Genomic DNA, 18,517 nt, shown 5'->3' on the forward strand with positions numbered 1-18,517 from the left:
GGAACATCTCACACACACACACACACACACACACACACACACACACACACACACACACACACACACACACACACACGCACAAACATACCTTCTATGCATTTCATGAACCTTACATATACACCCATTTTAGTAATCATGCTAAAAAATACTCCCACCTTTCTATTCTTTATAATAGCAGTGGAAAATACAGTGTCATTTCCCTGAATAAACATATGTTGCTCTAAATAATTACTGGTTAAGATCTCTGAAGGATTCCAAAGTAGAACACGCTACTAACTATAGCAAGGGGGTTCGTAATTACGACATCGTAAGTGGGAAATAGAAGCAAACCAGAAGCATGTGAAGAGAGTAGCAAAATGTCAGGAGTCCAAAATAAACAAAAAGACACACACACACACACACACACACACACACACACACACACACACACACACACACACACACACACACACACACACACACACACACAGGGTATAATTTGTGTCAATCTCACAGATCAGCTTTAAAGGTTTTCTGAGGAAACACAAGATACATAAAACCTTAGACTGTACCCAAAACCTATTTAATAATATGTTTTATATATATATATATATATATATAATTTTTTTGTATTATATAATAATATTAATATATATATAATTTTTTAGGTTAGACTTTTTTTGGGGGGGGGTGAGAATGTGAAATATGTTGGCTATACATCGAAATAATCCTTGAACTTCAAGGAGTTTATAATAAAAGAGTTTGTTAGCTGTTACTACATACAAGATGTTAGTTACATTTGACATTTTATGAAAATGAAGAAAAATTGGGCATATTATTAAACTTCAGACCCCATCAATACAATTCTTCCTAGTTTCTCCATCTCCATTTCAACTTTTCTTTGTTGATTCGGAACTAAACTATACGAGCAAAAGCATTGGGTCTGGAAAAGCATAGAGGTAGCAAAATTCAATTAAAAAAAGTAATATGCAAAATAGCAATGAAACAATCAAATGGAAATGTATTTTAATCGACATGTTCCATTAGCGTCTGTGCAAAATGTAAATCACACCGATTTTAAACGCTTTATAGGTTGCAAAAATGAAAATGTATTACGCACACTGATTCAATATGTGGAACATGTCCAAGCAGAAATGGGATCATTGAAACGTTATTTGTCCTAGAACACTTCGGGTCGCATTTTTATCATAAAATATTTGTAGCAAAATTCCGTGTGTGTTTCGAAATGCATTCTTAAACGAAGGTATAGCAAAATTGAGATTTTAATGTCTTTTTAAAAGCAATGACACTCACACTAAGAGACCCAAACCTGTTCCAGCATGATAATGTCTCTGTTCAGAAAGCAAGCTCCATCAGCTCCATGAAGATATATATTTTTTATAAAGGATGGAGTGAAAATCTTGATTAACTTGCTATAAACCCTATTGACCTCCGCAGGCCTCCTCAACCTCACCTACATAATTACTTCACTAAAACCCTTGTAGCTGATTGAAATCTTAAATCTCCACAAGCACACTCTAAAATCTACTGGAACATCTTCCCAGAAGAGTGGAGGATATTATAACAGGACTAAATGTAAAATGGGATGTTCAAAAAATCCCAGAAATCTTAGGGTTAGGTGTCCACAAATGTTGGTCCATATAGTGTCTGAACCTTTATTGGTGTAGCTACCAAACATGAACACATCAACAACATTGTGTAGCTGGAAAAATGTCTGTAAATCTCTGGGCTCCTGTGCAGAGGTCCCAAATCAGCACACAGTATTTTCCATTTGCAATTCAACAACCATCTAAACAACCAAAACTCTCGGATTTATATACCATATATGCAAAACAAATATTAATTATCAGTAGCGGGCCGTACGTTTCACACCCAGGCCTTTAGGTGCATCCTGCCTAAATGCAATCTGATTGGTTAATGCAACAGCTTCATGCAGCATGTATTCTTAGCTACATGCACTGCTCATTTTGAAGGCGCAACGTAGATTCCTTTGACGCTGAAGCGAGGTGAAGGCTAAAATCTGATTGGATTGAAACTCCAACGTAAACAGACACACGAGAGAAAATGCTATGGGAACAATTGAATACATATTCACATACAAAAATAAATTAAGGTCAGTGATTCGCCGAGAAAGCCTTGCTGGCAACTTTATTTCTTGGGATTCAGACTTTTTTCCTCGCAATGCTGACTTTATTTTGGCAATTTTTTATTTTTACAATTTTTTTTATTTTTTCTCGGAATTCCGACTTGAAAAGTTGGTATATAAATTATATATATATATATATATATATATATATATATATATATATATATATATATATATATATATATATATATATATATGGGGGGTCGGAATTGCGAGAGGTCAAATAGAATAGAATAGCCTTTATTTGTCACATATACATCACAGCACAGTGACATTTGTTCTTCACATCCCAGCTTGCTCAAAAGTTGGGGTCAGAGCGCAGGGTCGGCCATGATACGCCGCCCCTGGAGCACAGAGTGTTAAGGGCCTCGCTCAAGGGCCCAACAGTGGCAGCTTGGTGATACTGCGGCTTGAACCCCTGACCATCCAATCAGTAACCCAGGACCTTAAACAGTGAGCTCCCACTCCCCCAAAATGCCTGAATCGTCCTGGAACAAGTCAAATGATCCAAGATTACGCTCTGGAAAGCAGCGAAAGAAAACCCAAATACTGGATGATGTTTCACTGATTGGTCGAGAGCCCGCATTGGCTTTTCTCGACTCGAGAGTTCAGGGTTCACCTCGTTGTCACGAACGCAAAGAAATAATCCTCACATTTTTCCGAACGCAGGGTCTCCAAGAATCTTTTTCTATCTCTTTTCAATTTGAAGCACAGGAATAGGGAATGCGTCCACTGCAGTGCAGTTAGGGTTTATAAATTATTCCTATAATTCGTTCTGCTGCTATAAACGACTCATTCCAGTATGTAGTAATGATAAATAATGAAAGGGACACGGTCACGTAGATTTGCGGATTCACACGTGATATAACAGTGTCGCTGGGTTATTAGTGGAAGTTTAACTGACGTGAGTGCTGTTTGTTTTGTTTTATGAATAACACACACACACACACACACACACACACACACACACACACACACACACACACACACACACACACACACACACACATATGCATACACTATGGAACAAATAGGGGCCCCAGTGCCATTTTGTCTGCCAGCTCCCCAAGGTGCCCATTCTGTCAGGCAGCAAGAGTGCTGCAGTAATGTCTACTGGAGCACAACAGGGATCTCCCTACTGATACAACACTACCAAGCTACACACACACACACACACACACACACACACACACACACAAGTTCCTGTGCATCCATATCTACAAGTCTCTATTGCATCATCTTTACAGACTAAACAAAAAACAGACTTTTTTGCAAACTGGAAAATCGCATTGAGGCAAGTTTTCCCTAAAACATTTCCTAAGGCTCAGAGACAGGAAGATTGTTCTGCTGTATTGGATTAAAGATCACATTAAAGGACGTTTGGGACAACAAAGACCCGTGGTGGAATTGTCTGTCCAGCCAATCCAGAAACTAGCAGAATGTCCACTGAACATTCCTCCACTGATGTGGGCTTTCTAGCCGATTGGCCAGTTTCCTGCATGAAAGAAATGTTTTGCTAATTTTGCTAAAGTTCGAGCAGATTATATATATTATAAAAAAAGTCCCTCAAATCACATTTCAATCAAATATATATATATCTGTCCCATAAAAACCTCATAAAAAACCCACCAGAGCGCTAAAAACAACAAAATGATGACTAACCTTCAAAAGGACATCATCCTTAAAAAGTAATTCGATATGTTCATTATACAGAAAATTGTAGCAACTCAAAAACAAAATTGAAGGTGAATCTCATCAGTACACTTCGTGAGTGATTAATGAAAATATCCAGCTCAATGAATCCAGACTTTTCTCCAGTAACAGTCTCTTCGGGTTGCATACTGAACTTAAATTAATGACTCTTATCCAAAGCAACTTACAATGATCTCATTTATACAATTGAACAGTTGAGGGCCTTTCTTAAGGGCCCAGAAGTGGTACTTGGTAGTGCTGGGATTTGGAGTTACAATCATCTGATCAGAAGTCCAAGATCTACCACTTTCTTGGACGCTCAAGCTTTTCAAAGCAAAAAAACTCTTGGTGATCACTTAACCATTAGGGGCGGTTCTAGAGAATTCTACTTAAAATATGATTGGCTACCTTGGTTTTAAAACTAATGTTGATTGGTTTAGGGAATTCAGCGATGCTCAGGGATGAATATAAGCCTACAAAACCCTTTGAGGCAGACCGAATTGACGGATTACTTGTCACCTAGAACTAGAGCCAAGGATACCTTTGTGTCTGATTAATCTTTTCTAATGTATTATAATAATTAGATATAATATTCGTAGGACTGGAGGTCAGCAGATCCTTCAGAATCCTGGGTTACATTAAGGCTTATACCACAAAGCCTTCATTTAACTTGATATTGCAAGAGTCATGTAGGATAATATTTCGTTATTACTGATAACTACACACACACACACACACACACACACACACACACACACACACACACACACACACATATGGCCCATCATATTAATAACTCTATACCATTTTAATAATGCATAGACTGTATAAAAAGCTACCAGTTTTTCTCTAAATAGCTGTTTTGTTCTCATCAGGCCACAGAACTCATAATTTCAACAGACGTTCCGTGTGCATGCTTCGTATAATTGAATCTGTAGAAGCATTTATCCGGGGCGTACCACAATAACGGTTTGTGGGGACGCAGGATCGAATATCTGCTGTAAACCTTGGGAAGCATTTTTGCTGTGTAACATCTTCCATCATCTTTAATTGCGCATTTGATCAAGTAGAGCAGGTCGCATTTTTGTGAGCACATGAGTTTCTTCTGGGGTCTCAGGTTTCGTTATGACTATGCCTGTAGGTGGATTGATAAGTGTACATGTGTGTGTGTGTGTGTGTGTGTGTGTTAGAGAGTGCATGATCAGAATCAGAATCAGAAATAGCTTTATTACTAAGTATGTTTACACACACAAGGAATTTGACTTGGCAACAGGAGCTTCCAGTGCAGGAGACGTACAGATATATTATAACAAAATATTACAGACAGTAAAACAGACAATTAAATAATGCACTATATACAGAAGTATAAATATTGTTTAAAATGAATGTACAGATTTTATTTACAAGTGTGTCAGTTATGATGGACAATGTGTAGTTATGAGTATTTTAATTGTTCATGCTGATTATTACCTGCGGAAAACAACTGAGCTCTTGGAGGTTGGGAAGTGGGGCACCTCTAATCCTCCTAGCAGTACTGACCGTCCGCTGTAGCCTCTTGATGTCTGATTTGCTAGCTGAACCAAACCAGACAGTTATAGATGTACACAGGACAGACTCAAATGATAACCGAGTAGAACTGTTTCAGCAGCTTCCATGGCAGGTTGCATTTCCTGAGATGCCATGTGAGATTCCAGCATCCCATCGTGGGTGTTCCTGCTTAATGAATGAATAAGCTTGAGATCACTAAAAAGTTTTTAAATGTAACGCTTTTTCAGAATGAATACAGTCACTCAGACACAGGGTAAAGAGGCAAAAGACACTATAGGGGCTAAATAGTAATGGCTTTTGGCCTGTTTGATGCAACAAATGCTAATCTCTTTTACTTCTTTTCTTGTCGTATCTTCCAGGTTGAGGCTCCTTATCAAGACTTGTATAGCTGGTTAACCAAAATCCACCCTCTTAACTGATCCGAGTTTTCCTAATCTGTGTCTTGTCTTGGACCCAGGATCCATAGTGATCATCGTCATGTAAAAGTAACCGAACCACTAAATCTTTCTCACATCGGCTCCAATACAAGTTTACGATTCGGTTACCTTCATATAACAACCACCAATTCACCCCCTTTTAAATAAATACCACTTATTTCCTGGCCCGGCCCCCCTACCATCAGCAACCATTCGGCCCTCTCTTGCAACAGCGGTCCTGCCATCCAGGCCCCGCTCCCAACAGGCGCCCAGTATGGCGCCCCAGGGGCGGGAGCACCTGGTGGCTCGGGAGCAGCAGCAGGGTGCGCGGAGACGTAGCCCTCATCTTCGTCACACGCTTAGCCCCGAAAACCTGAGGAGCCTAGCCGAGCGTGGTGGTACCGAAACGTCTGGACTTACTCGAGCTAACAGTGACACTGACTTGGTCAGTTCTCAGAGTCGCTCCTCCCTCACGGCCTCTACCCTGGAGTTCACTCTCGGGCGTGGACAGAACCTGGTCATCTCATGGGACATCAAGGAGGAGGTCGATTCTACTGACTGGATCGGCCTCTATCACATAGGTAAGAGTTGGTGAATTGATCGCTTGGTTTTTAGGTTCATAATATGGTTGAAAGTAACGAAGTAACAGTACTTTTACTCAAGTAGAACGTTTAAATTCTCTTTCCACCTCTTTTAAAGTTTTTTTGCTAAAACTCTTGCTAGTTTATTGTATTTTTTAAATATTTAATTAAACACAACTCATAACCTTGGTCAAATGACTTGACCTATAAAGTAGTACCCTTTGACTTCAGCGATTCAGTCTCAGATCCAGCTATAGATCAGTTCTGCGATCCTGGAGCCTCAGTGGCTGAAACTCAAGCCTTCCAATCACACTCATGGGAAGCCTGAATGTCCCTGAGTTGGCATCTCCTGATGCCATTTAACCATGGCTTCTTGATGACGAGGAGGATTGAAGCACTTTAAAATGAATGCTTTTAAATAATAAATGCTCTGTTCTTATAATTCAGACAGAACACATGCGCGCATATGCGAAGCAAATCCAGAGTTTAAATACTTCAATCCCAATTGCCAGGGTAAAAATAAATAAACAAATAAATAAATAATTTAAAAAAAGATCTATCTGGGCACCTTGCCTCGAGCTATTGACCCGGAGGCCTTGGGACTTCATTACCTTCACAGGGGGCTCATCCCAGCGGTGCTCTTCATTTCTGCAACGAAGCAGACATTCAATGAGTGCATCAATGTGATCTGCCTCTTACTCTGGGCTTATATAAGCATGTTTGAGGGTGACAAAGCATGAAGAGCATAATTTGCATGATTTAATGAATAGGCATTCGGTGCCTCCCGGATGACGAGAGGTATACTTTTGAGTTTGGTTCCACTTAATCAGAATCAGACAGTGGTGGGATATACAAAAAATGTGACTCCAGTAAAAGTAAAGGTGTCTGTTTAAACTTTCACTTGAGTATAAGTACAAAAGTATTTGCCTTTAAATGTACTTCAGTCCCCAAAATATGATTTATTATGGCTATAATATTCCTATTATAATTTTTGTCACAAGACTCTTTACTTAATCAACTCAAATCAAGACTCTAATGTGCCTCTCAGCACATTGATCTATTAATAGAATGATATTAATGAGTCAAACACTGGTTGATTTCTATTCAAATTATCATGAGCCCAAAACGATTTTTGTTGTGGCAAGTTCGAGTTCAGGAGTTTCTTCATCATTTATTCCTCTCTAAATGTTCTGCTTGCTGTTTAACTGATGCTGAACAGTATGTTGGTGATAATTAGATACCACCAAGCGCCAATCAAAACCGGTTCAAAACGCGACCTTTACCCTGATTCGTGAGTTGCTGCGTGTTTGACCAGTTACGTTTTTATCAGTTCATAAATTCAAAGAACGACTGACTTTGCAAAATGAGGTTGAGCAAAGAGTAAGATTTGACTTGAAAACTTAATAAAGTTAAAGTCTCCCTAAATTAAAATACTTCCGAAAAATCCAGATACACGTAAAAGCTACTTAAGTACAGTAACGAATTACATTTACTTTGTTACTGAAATAACACTGAAATAAGAATCAAATAGATTTTTTCATTTAAATTGGTTTTGGTGACAGAAGCTTGCACATTTTAATAAAAAGATCAATAAAAGAAAATAAATAAAATTAAATAAAAAAATAATAAAAAAAATAGTATTGCACATTTTTCATGAAAAAAAAAATTATAATAATAATACAAATAAAAAGTGGGATTGCATATTTTTTTTATTATTTTTATTGCACATTCAGGAGAGCCTTTAAAATATTTATGAGATAGACTGCCTGGGGGAACAAAGTTCTCTTCTGCCAGACTGTCCTGGTGTTTGGTGCTCTGTAGTATATGGTTTGGATGTGTGGGATCTAAAGTGATTTTCTGAGGCCTTTTCTTCATGGGAGAGGAGCACCAATAACCCTTTCAGCTGTCCTTTGTTGTCTTCTGATATCTGATTGTGTGGCTATATATAAATAATTATACCAACCAGGCATAGCATATGACATACTATTATCAACACTGATCATCTCTTCATCATGGCACCTGTTAGTGTGTGGATTTATTTATTAGGCAGCAACATTTTGTCCTCAAAGTTGATGTGTTAGAAGAAGGAAAAATGTCGGCGCGTAAGGATTTGAGTAGTTTGACAAATTGTGATGTCTAGACGTCTGGGTCAGAGCATCTCCAAAACTGCAGCTCTTGTGGGATGTTCCTGGTCTGCAGTGGTCAGTATCAATCAAAAGTGGTCCAATGGAGGAACAGTGGTGAACCGGCGACAGGGTCGTTGGCAGCAGAGGCTCATTGATGCACGTGGGGAACGAAGACTGGCCCGTGTGGTCCGATCCAACAGACGAGCTCCTGTAGCTGAAATTGCTATTACGCAGGTGGCTAAATGTTATGCCTGATCGGTGTATATATGAATGTCTTTAGTACTTAGAGCAAATTTAACCATCTTTCAAGGAATTTATACAACAGCATGCAGACACTTGTGTTTTTTTTTTTTAAGATGAGACTTGTCCATCAAACGTGTGGGACTGCAAGAATCGTGGTGTGAACGGGACACAGTGTGGTCAGATCGTCTGGAGGCTAGAGGCTGGTCCATACTTCCTGGATGGTCAGTATGGCTGCTAACGTTGTCTTTCCTTCAGGACATTTGAACTATTGTAGACATTTGGACTAATGAACTATCCCTGAATCCTCATGTTCATTTTTTGGGGTTTTTGAACTCTAGCTGAGACCAGAATCTGCTTCAAATACTATCACGGCTTGACCGGCGCCTTGAGAGCCACAACGCCGTGCATCACTGTAAAGAATCCTCGATATTCGGTCTGTACTTTAAGAGTTAATGTTTATATATAAATAACACATATATAGATATTAAAATAATTCATATTTCATATTTAGACATTCACCAATGTATACACAGTAAGACAAATAGTAAATAATTGAATGTGTGTATTAAGTCATCAGAGTGTGTCTGAAAAAAAAAGAATGTATGATTGAGAGAAGAAGACAGCGTGAATGAGCTGGACATTGATTTTGGTATGTTGTTTAGGCCGACAGCCAAGGCGAAGGACAGCTGACTTCAGACTCGAGCCGAAAACTGGTCAGCTTCACCCTTTCAGGTCAGCTGGAGTCGGGACTAATGCACGAGTCTAGAAAGATTTATTATATTAATATATATATTATATTTATTAAATGTGTTTTATATAATAATATGTATGTAAATGTAAATATGTGTTCATAATATAATAATATAATTTTATTGAACAATAATTGTCTTCATAATTGTTATATTTGTTAAATTGTGTTAATATAGTGTGCTTGTGTGTGTGTGTGTGTGTGTGTGTGTGTGTGTGTGTGTGTGTGTACATATATATGTGATGCATCGATGTGCAATAGATACAACTTTTCATTTGTCGTTTTTCTATATTTTTTATAATTCTTAGTAAATGCGCTACATTTTTATTATTTAGAAAGTCACCAATAATTTGCGATCAATATTCGATATGTAGTTCGATTTCTCCTCGCTAAAATGTTTTCCGAGCGCGTTCTCTCAGCACTGCTGCTGCTACACTAAGGAGACCGAGGCGTGTGTTGAGAGTCACATAGAATACAGATTAACATGGCAGAGGTAGAGCTGTAACTTCTGCACACAGAACAGCTAAAGATCTTTTTTCTTTTTTTTTCTGCACTTCAAAGGCTTTTTTGTGAAAGGGCCATGCGTTAGAAGTCAAAAGGCACTTATTAGTAAATTGATGATTTGCTGATTGTCTGAACGGAAGAAATAAAAGCGAACCATACCATAACTGTACCATATTGAATTGTATAGCATCATATTTTTTCCATTGCATCGTAATGCATTGAATCGCATTGTGTTGAATCAAATCGAAATCGTATCGCACTGCGTCGTAACGGGTAGATCGGATCGCGTGAAATCGGTAGCTGCTTCATATGAATCTTTAATGTATCGTATTGGTGGCTTTGCATCGAGATGCAAATCAGTTTTGGAGATGCACATCCCTTCTCTCTCTCTCTCCTTATATACACTGAACAATATTATAAACGCAACACTTTTGTTTTTGCGCCCAAAGGCTTATTTCTCTCAAATATTTCTAAATCTGGGTTAGTGAGCGCTTCTCCTTTGCTGAGATAATCCATCCACCTCACAGGTGTGGCAGATCAAGATGCTGATTAGACAGCATGCTTATTGCACAGGTGTGCTTTAGGCTGGCCACAATAAAAGGCCGATCTACAATGTGCAGTTTTATCGCACAGCACAATGCCACAGATGTCACAAGTTTTGAGGAAGCGTGCAATTGGCATGCTGACTGCAGGAATGTCCACCAGAGCTGTTGCCCGTAAATTGAATGTTCATTTCTCTACCAAAAGCTATCTACAAAGGCATTTGAGAGAATTTGGCAGTAAAAACGGGTTGCGTTTATAATTTCTGTTCAGTGTATGTATTTGTCCAACTTGCATACATTTCAATGTTATTTAGTGTCTGTAAGCTGTATGTACTCCCCATATTACTGTTTGCATGCCTTACAACATCTGGACATGCTCCTAATAAGTTGTTGGATTGCATCTTGAGGGATCTTCTCCCAGACCTGGATCAGGGCATCAGTGAGCTCCTGGACATTTTGTAGTTTAGTCCTCTATTTCTCCTGTCAATCACTTGTGCTTTTTCTTTTTACTATACAAGTAAAAATCAGAATCAGAATCCGGTTTATTGGCCAAGTGTGTTGACACACACAAGGAATTTGGTTCCAGCCGTTAGTGACTGTCAAATGTACAGACACAAGATTATGTAAATAAGATAAGAAAATGTATTGAATGAATTTGGTTGTCGTGCTGTGCTCCGACTCCTTGTAGATATCCGAGCCATGGGACTGAAGAAAGGCATGTTTTTTAATCCTGACCCCTATTTAAAGATGAGCATTCATCCAGGCAAAAGGAGTGGCTTTCCCACCTTCTCCCACCACGGCCAAGAAAGAAGATCTGGAATTACAACCAATACTACAAACCCTGTGTGGCATGGAGAGGTTGGGCGCACACACATGCACACACATGCACACACATGCAAACACACATATAAAGGAGAATTTTATGACTTAATCTAACCATACAGTCAATCCTGGTTTCTTAAAACATAAGAATTAGACAATGAACAACTGGAAGAAAATTAGGATACAAATGAGTCCAAATTGGACATTTTTGTCTCAGAAGAACTTATGTAAGACAAGGGGAGAAGATTTTAGCAGACTTCCACACCCCTGTAATTACAACTGAGATGGAAGCTTAAATGTCCTGGGGTTTTTTTAAAGCAGGGAAGGTTGGAGACTTAATCCAGGACAAAGAAATCCTGAGCCAACATGGCCCGGTTACCGCATCTAAATCCTTTTGAACTTCTCTGGGATGAACTGGAGCTCAAGAAAGAAATCTCCAACTAGTGAAGAACAACTTTGGCAAATTTTTACAAGAGGCATTTTACAAAAATATTCCAGATTTTGAGAGTGTGTAAAGCTTTAATTCATGCTAAGGAGGGGTTTAAAAACTAAGAACTTCCTGACATTTATATATTTGTCTGGTCAAAGTGAAACCTTTGACAGGCTCTGTTTGTCCATGTCAATAGTTTCTTTTTTGATTTCAAGTAGAGCTTTTTGTTGTTAAAAATGGACAAAGTTACAAACCAAGTCTGAATCAGATACCCGAATATAAGCCTAACCTTGGACAGACTTGGTTTTTGTTGTGCGTCCCTTGCAGAGACACACATTCGTAGCCCTGATAACCGATGTCCTCGTAATCGAGGTGAAGGACAAGTTTGCGAAAAGTCGGCCAATCATTAAACGCTTCCTGGGTCAGCTGAACATTCCTGTTCAGAGGCTTCTGGACAGACCCGCATCAGGGTCAGTGCGGCTTCTTTCCCCCTTGCTAATTCTTGTCATTTCTTCTATAAGCGGCATGATACAGCATGGTTAAGAAGGAAAGGGTCGTTGAAATAGTTTTAATCCGAAAATTTTTATTTCTTACAGGAACCAAGCCTCGAGCTTCTCGTTGTGCCGCCGCTTGCCTACTGATAATGTAAGTGGTCAGCTTCAGTTTAAAGTGGATATCACCTCGACTAACCAGGACGGTAAGATCTCACACACACACACACACACACACACACACACACACACACACACACACACACACACACGTAGTACAAATATTGAGGTCCGGTGCCCAATTGCCTTTAAGATTAGATAAAAATTTGTGCAAACAAAGTAATGGATAGTGTGGAATACATATACTATATATTTATATATAGGGAAGTGGTAACTTGGTGGATACATTGGATCTCTGATCGGAGAGTCATGGGTTCAATCCCAACAAGCACCACCAAGCTGCCACTGCTGGGCCCTTGACCATCTGTATGACTCAGATAATTGTTAGTTGCTCTGGATAGTTGCCAAAGGCGCCAAATGTAAATGTAAATTTCCAAATCCTAGATGTCACCCCTGAGTCAATCCTCGGGGCAGCAGCCCAAATTGGGCCCCCCGGCACCCCTTCAGATGATGAAGACTTGCCCCATGCACTACCTCTCTCTTCCGCTATTCTGTACCCTGTACGTTCGCAAAGCTTCCGGCGAACCGATGAAGGAGGTTGTGCCCTATCATCTGATGCTGAGATTTGTTCAGGTGCATTGGATGAAGAAGCTCTACCATCCCTTAGCATACTCCAGAGAACCTTCAGTGAGCAGCTAGATGCCATTGAGGCTCCCAAAGGACCAGGGGAGCGTCCGATGTGTGCAGCTTCTCCAAAGCTGAGCTCCAGCTTCCCCACGCATACCCGCCTCAGCGATATGCTCCACATCGACTCGGACGAGGATGAGGAGAGGTCTGCTTGTATCGATCCCATGCCGGGTGCTGTGAACGGTCTTACCAGGTGTCCAGTAATGCTCCATAATCCTCCGGAGGACTCGGAGGAACTCAGGGAGCCTGTTGAAGAAGTTGGGCTAGAGTCAGAGGTGGAGACACTGAGTTTAGGAACTGGGGTGGTTCTGGAGCCGGAGGTTCCGCCCAGTTCTGTGGCTCCTCAAATAGAGACAGCAAGTCTGATGGAGAGACAGGACGAAGGAGAGGGTGAAGAAGAAGGAATGGGGCCTAGTGAAGAGTTGGCCACAGAGGTGGATATCTCCTCTATGGCATCGGATTGTGGCCCCATGCCTCTGTCGGCCGCTCAGGTGAATTTTATCCCAAACTTTAGAGTCCAGTTTTTTTGGTGGCTTTTAGAACATATTCGCGTATTTTTTTATTTGCTCATACAAGGAATCAGATCAAGTTGCAGAGATGGCTATTGATCCAGGGGGAGAGGATCTCTCAGATGACCCACCCACCACCTATGAAGTCATTGATGCTGTATGTGAACCTCCTCCGAACGATGACTTCGAACTACACACACCACCTTCAGAGTTACTGGCCAACGAGGAGGATGACGACGTGGAGGAGGACACGATGTCCCGGAGGTGGAGTCTGGAGGCAACTGCGGGTGTGTCGCAGGAGGAGGATGAGGAGGAGGAGTTAATGCATTCAGGAGAAGGAGGTTTGGTGGACTCGGAGACGTTCGCTACAGACACGAACACAGATCCAGGTAAAATTGTTAGCTTGCTCAAAACCTTGAAGACCAACCTTGTAAACTTACAGTTTACAAAAAGTAGCTGATTGCTGAGTAAATTATTCAATTGGGGGCTTTTTTAAGTTTTGATATGCTAATAATTGTATGTTCTCACTCTTGTACAGGTCCCACTCAGCTAAACGGACACCAGCAGGTTCATTCACTTCCTTCTGTTAGACAAGACATCCATCGGTACCAGCGTGTGGACGAGCCGCTTCCACCCAGTGAGTGTGTGTATGTGTTTATGTTCGTTTGCATGCGCTTACATTGCCATGTGTTTACCTGTGTACCACTGTGTAGGTTTATTTGTACGTCTTTGTACATCTGTGTACGTTATGTTTGTTTGGACGAATTGTCTTGTGATTGACATTTTTTTTTATTTTGAGAAAGATTCTGTAAATTCTGTAAAAATAAAAGATAAATGCAATTTGATAGAACACTTCCTACACCAGGGGCCTTCTAGCGTCTGCATCAGTGAAAGCCTCTGACAAAGCCATTTTTCTGACCCTGTCTGCCTCTTGTATATGCCACAGACTGGGAGGCTCGGATCGACAGTCACGGTCGCATCTTCTTCGTGGATCATGTGAACCGGACCACTACGTGGCAGAGACCTACAGGCCCTCCTGCTCCTCAGGGCTTAACCCGGTCCAGCTCCATTCAGCAGATGGAGCAGCTCAATCGCAGGTCAGAACTCACAACATATAACTGCTGAACATAGAAGAGCTGGCTTAGGCCATGTCTAGAGTAATACATTTGCAGTCTTGGAGCTTGGAGTCTTGGTTTGCAAAATATTCTAAAGCTCATGACATGACAATGATTGATTTGCGTATTAATTGGGCAAGTTCCAAGCCAATAAAAGAGCCACACTATTGTTTTAAAGAAGAATTGTCTATCACAATTAATCATTATTAAATAACTATTGAAAGTTATTGAAATGAAGGATAGTTTTTGGACATACACTGGGCAGAGAACCATGAAGATGGATTTGGACTGTAGGCAATAGAAACAGGTTGCGACAATGGCTTAGAGATGTAATAGCCATGAACTTGAGTTTATTACTTTAGTAGCTGCCAGGGGACAATTGATAACCTCAACAATGATGGAACTCTAATGGATAGACGCTTGGTGTCAAGGATTTGTTCCTTTGTGATTCTATACAATACTGTACATATAAAACAAACAAATAAATAAATAAATAAACAAATAAAGCTATTTTGTAGCAACAAAATGTAACAAAATTTTCTCTCTTTTTTATAATAATTACATAAATAAATAAATAGATAAATAAATAAAGCTTTTTTTGTAACAACTGAATTTAACTAAATATTCTTTTTTTCTCTCACTTTATAATAAATAAATAAAGCTATTTTGTAACAACTAAATGTAACTGAATTTTCAGAAAAACAAATTTCTTATTTTATTATAAATAAATAAAGCTTTTTTTGTAACAACTGAATTGAATTTTCTCATTTTCTTTTTCATTTTATAATAAATAAATAAATAAATAAATAAATAAATAAATAAATAAATAAATAAAGCTGTTTTGTAACAACTAAATTTAACTGAATTTTCTAATTTTCTTTTTCATTTTATAATAAATAAATAAAGCTGTTTTGTAACAATTGAATTGAACAAAATGTTAATTTTTTTACCCATTTTATATATAATAAATAAATAAATAAATAAATAAATAAAGCTGGTTTGTAACAACTGAATTGAACTAAATTTAACGTTCAATAAATAGACATTCGGTGCAAATCCAGATGAGGATGGTTTCCCTTTTGAGTCTGGTTCCTCTCAAAGTTTCTTCCTTATTCCATCTCAGGGAGTTTTTTTCACTGCCACAGTCGCCACTGGCTCACTCATTAGGGATAAACATAAAATTGTAAGGAACCAATTGTTCTTTTCCAGGATGTTGCAGGGAGGATTTTATAGGTGACAACCCTAAAGAGAACCTATACAGAACCTTCTCTATATATTTATTATGTTTTGAATATTATTCCCTAACAAGGTTGCGTCTGGTTTTCCATCAGGTACCAGAGCATCCATAGAACCATGACCAGCGAGAGGAGCTCAGAGGAACAAAGTGTAGACTTTCCTCCTCCTGATGACCTGGAAGTGCTGTCCCAATCCATCTCTGGTGAGTTCTAAATGACATTATCACCAGTCTAGTCTTAATATTTTCGTTTTGCTTGTTCTTAAAGATTTAACAACAAAAATACAGTAACTTCTATACACGGAGAAAAGGTTTAGTGTAAGTTACAGAGAAAAATCTAGAATGTTATATAGTAATACAGTGTTTAAATTATGCTTCGCTCAGCATTTTTTCCAAAGATCCATCATTGGGATTTAAGACCTGGCATTGTGGCTTGAACCCAAGACATCCTGCCAACCCTAGAATCGAATTGCTTTGCTTTTATGTGTTCTTGCCAGACTACCGTAGAGACGGTGCTTTGGCTCAGACCAGCTCTCACTCCCGTCTCTCCCTGCTGCTTCAATCTCCTGGAGCCAAGTTCCTCTCCAGTCCTGACTTCTTCACTGTGCTGCATTCCAACCCTGTGAGTGCACCACACACACACACAAACTTACACACACATGCCCAAAATTCAGGGAACGCATTGTTCTAATAAAAAGTGCTGATAAAGTACAAAGAACAAAGGGTAATTCTCCATAATTCTCCAAATATATTTGTTGGATTTTATGGAGATGTCCTGCCATTTTAATGTAATTAAGAGATTAAAATGTATAATTTATTTTGTTAATTATGAAAAAAGAAATCAAATTGAACCAGGATTCCTTTTTCAGTGTGGTTTCGGTGCATGTTTCTTCAAGGGTGTGCATTGGTTTCTGCAGAGTTTTCAGGTTTGAACGTGTAGGCATGGTTTCTTGCATTCCATCCGGGGTGTTCTCTCACCTCACACCCAATTTTTACTGGGAAAAGCTCTGGACCATAAAATGAATAAATGAACCAATACTGAATGTATGAATAAAACTCTTTTATTTCCTGTGGGATTTGAATTGCCAAGGAGCAATCCATTTGAGGTCTATTAATAGCTTCGGAAGAGAAAAAAAAACCCATCAATTCGATTTTGTCTTTCAGAGTGCCTATCGCATGTTTACAAGCAACACTTGCCTGAAGCACATGATCAGCAGAATCCGGCGCGACGTGCAGCACTTCGAACGCTACCAGCACAACCGAGACCTGGTCAACTTCCTCAACTTGTTTACCAACAAGCAGCTCGAGCTGCCACGCGGTTGGGAGATGAAACATGACCATGCTGGCAAGGTGCGTGCACACTACACAAAATATTCAGCTAAATATAAGAAATAAATGCATGATTCAAAAAGATACAGACTAGAAAGCAGTTAAATGATCTGCCAGTGCAGTAGAATAATTTCACTTGGTTTGTTCAAGATTTCTTGAAACAAGAAATTTAGTTTTTTTAGTTTGCTTAATTTGTGTGAAAAGATCTTAAAACCTGAGCTACTGAACAAGATAACTTTCTTTCGGCTTCTCCCATGGCACATGTTTTTACGCTGGATGCCCTTCCTAACGCAACCCTCCCCATTTATCTGGGCTTGGGACTGGAACTAAGAGTGCACTGGCTTGTGCAACCCTAATGGCTGGGGTTGGTAATTTCTCAAAATGTTTAGTTTGTGGGCAACTGCCTGTAAGATTTCTATGGTTTTTTTCAGCAACCTAATTCCACATTAAGTCCCAGTTTGCTGTTCTAATAACCTCCACTCTTCTGAGAAGGTGTTCCACTAGACTTCGGAGTGTGCTAGATTCTGGAGATTTGTGAGATTTCATTCAGCCACTAACATGGTAGTAAAGTCAGGTACTGATGTAGGCTGAGGTAAAGAGGGCTGAGTCAGCATTCACATTCATCCCAAAGGTGGGCTGGCTGGCCCTGCCCAGGTCGCCATCGGCGTGTAGGAGTCAGTGACTTCCTGCCGCAAGATCGAGGAGTCTCCAACCTTTATAAGGTGTCGCGAGGGTCTGCCAGGAATTCCTCTTCCGCATCTGCCGTCTTTGCCTGTAGTGAGAGAGGATAGAGGAGAGAGCCACCATTAGTCAGGAACTATCCTCCAGGTGGCCTTTTATAGTCGCCACCAGCCTTGAAAGACAGTGAGGAGCCACCACTCTAATTGAGCTCCAGCCGCTTGCCCCTTCTGGTACATGAGGTGTCACAATCACAAATTCAATATTGCAAATACAAGGTTTTGGTTTTTGTTTATCTGATCAAATAAGCGCCTAAAGAGTTTTCCGAATGTCCTCTCTCATTAGCTCTTCTTCGTGGATCATAACTGTCGTGCTACGACATTTATTGACCCCCGGCTGCCCCTGCAAAGCTCGCGCTCCAGCGGCCTTTTGGCACATCGACAGCATCTGAGCCGCCAGAGGAGCCACAGCGCTGGAGAGGTCCAGGTATAACGTCTTTGCCTTTACTGCCACTCTTTATTACGACTTTTTTCCAGATAAAAAGTGTACATGCTTG

The 18,517-nt window shown here is 39.8% G+C and overlaps 1 protein-coding gene across 1 annotated transcript in view; it reads left to right on the plus strand.

Moving 5' to 3' along the window:
• hecw2a (HECT, C2 and WW domain containing E3 ubiquitin protein ligase 2a) overlaps positions 1 to 18,517 on the plus strand; it is a 32,242-nt gene that overhangs the window by 2,049 nt on the left and 11,676 nt on the right. The window contains exons 2-16 of the mRNA XM_083537223.1: positions 5,746 to 6,383; positions 8,866 to 8,973; positions 9,091 to 9,185; positions 9,415 to 9,484; positions 11,235 to 11,404; positions 12,126 to 12,268; positions 12,395 to 12,495; positions 12,854 to 13,587; positions 13,673 to 13,994; positions 14,144 to 14,242; positions 14,552 to 14,702; positions 16,052 to 16,158; positions 16,452 to 16,576; positions 17,119 to 17,304; positions 18,307 to 18,447. Of these exons, the coding sequence (XP_083393349.1) occupies positions 6,077 to 6,383; positions 8,866 to 8,973; positions 9,091 to 9,185; positions 9,415 to 9,484; positions 11,235 to 11,404; positions 12,126 to 12,268; positions 12,395 to 12,495; positions 12,854 to 13,587; positions 13,673 to 13,994; positions 14,144 to 14,242; positions 14,552 to 14,702; positions 16,052 to 16,158; positions 16,452 to 16,576; positions 17,119 to 17,304; positions 18,307 to 18,447 (2,859 nt within the window). The 5' untranslated portion in view covers positions 5,746 to 6,076. The remainder of the gene's footprint in view (positions 1 to 5,745; positions 6,384 to 8,865; positions 8,974 to 9,090; positions 9,186 to 9,414; positions 9,485 to 11,234; positions 11,405 to 12,125; positions 12,269 to 12,394; positions 12,496 to 12,853; positions 13,588 to 13,672; positions 13,995 to 14,143; positions 14,243 to 14,551; positions 14,703 to 16,051; positions 16,159 to 16,451; positions 16,577 to 17,118; positions 17,305 to 18,306; positions 18,448 to 18,517) is intronic.

This window comes from Silurus aristotelis (assembly GCF_946808225.1).
Source record: "Silurus aristotelis genome assembly, chromosome: 3".
Classification (NCBI taxonomy): domain Eukaryota; kingdom Metazoa; phylum Chordata; class Actinopteri; order Siluriformes; family Siluridae; genus Silurus; species Silurus aristotelis.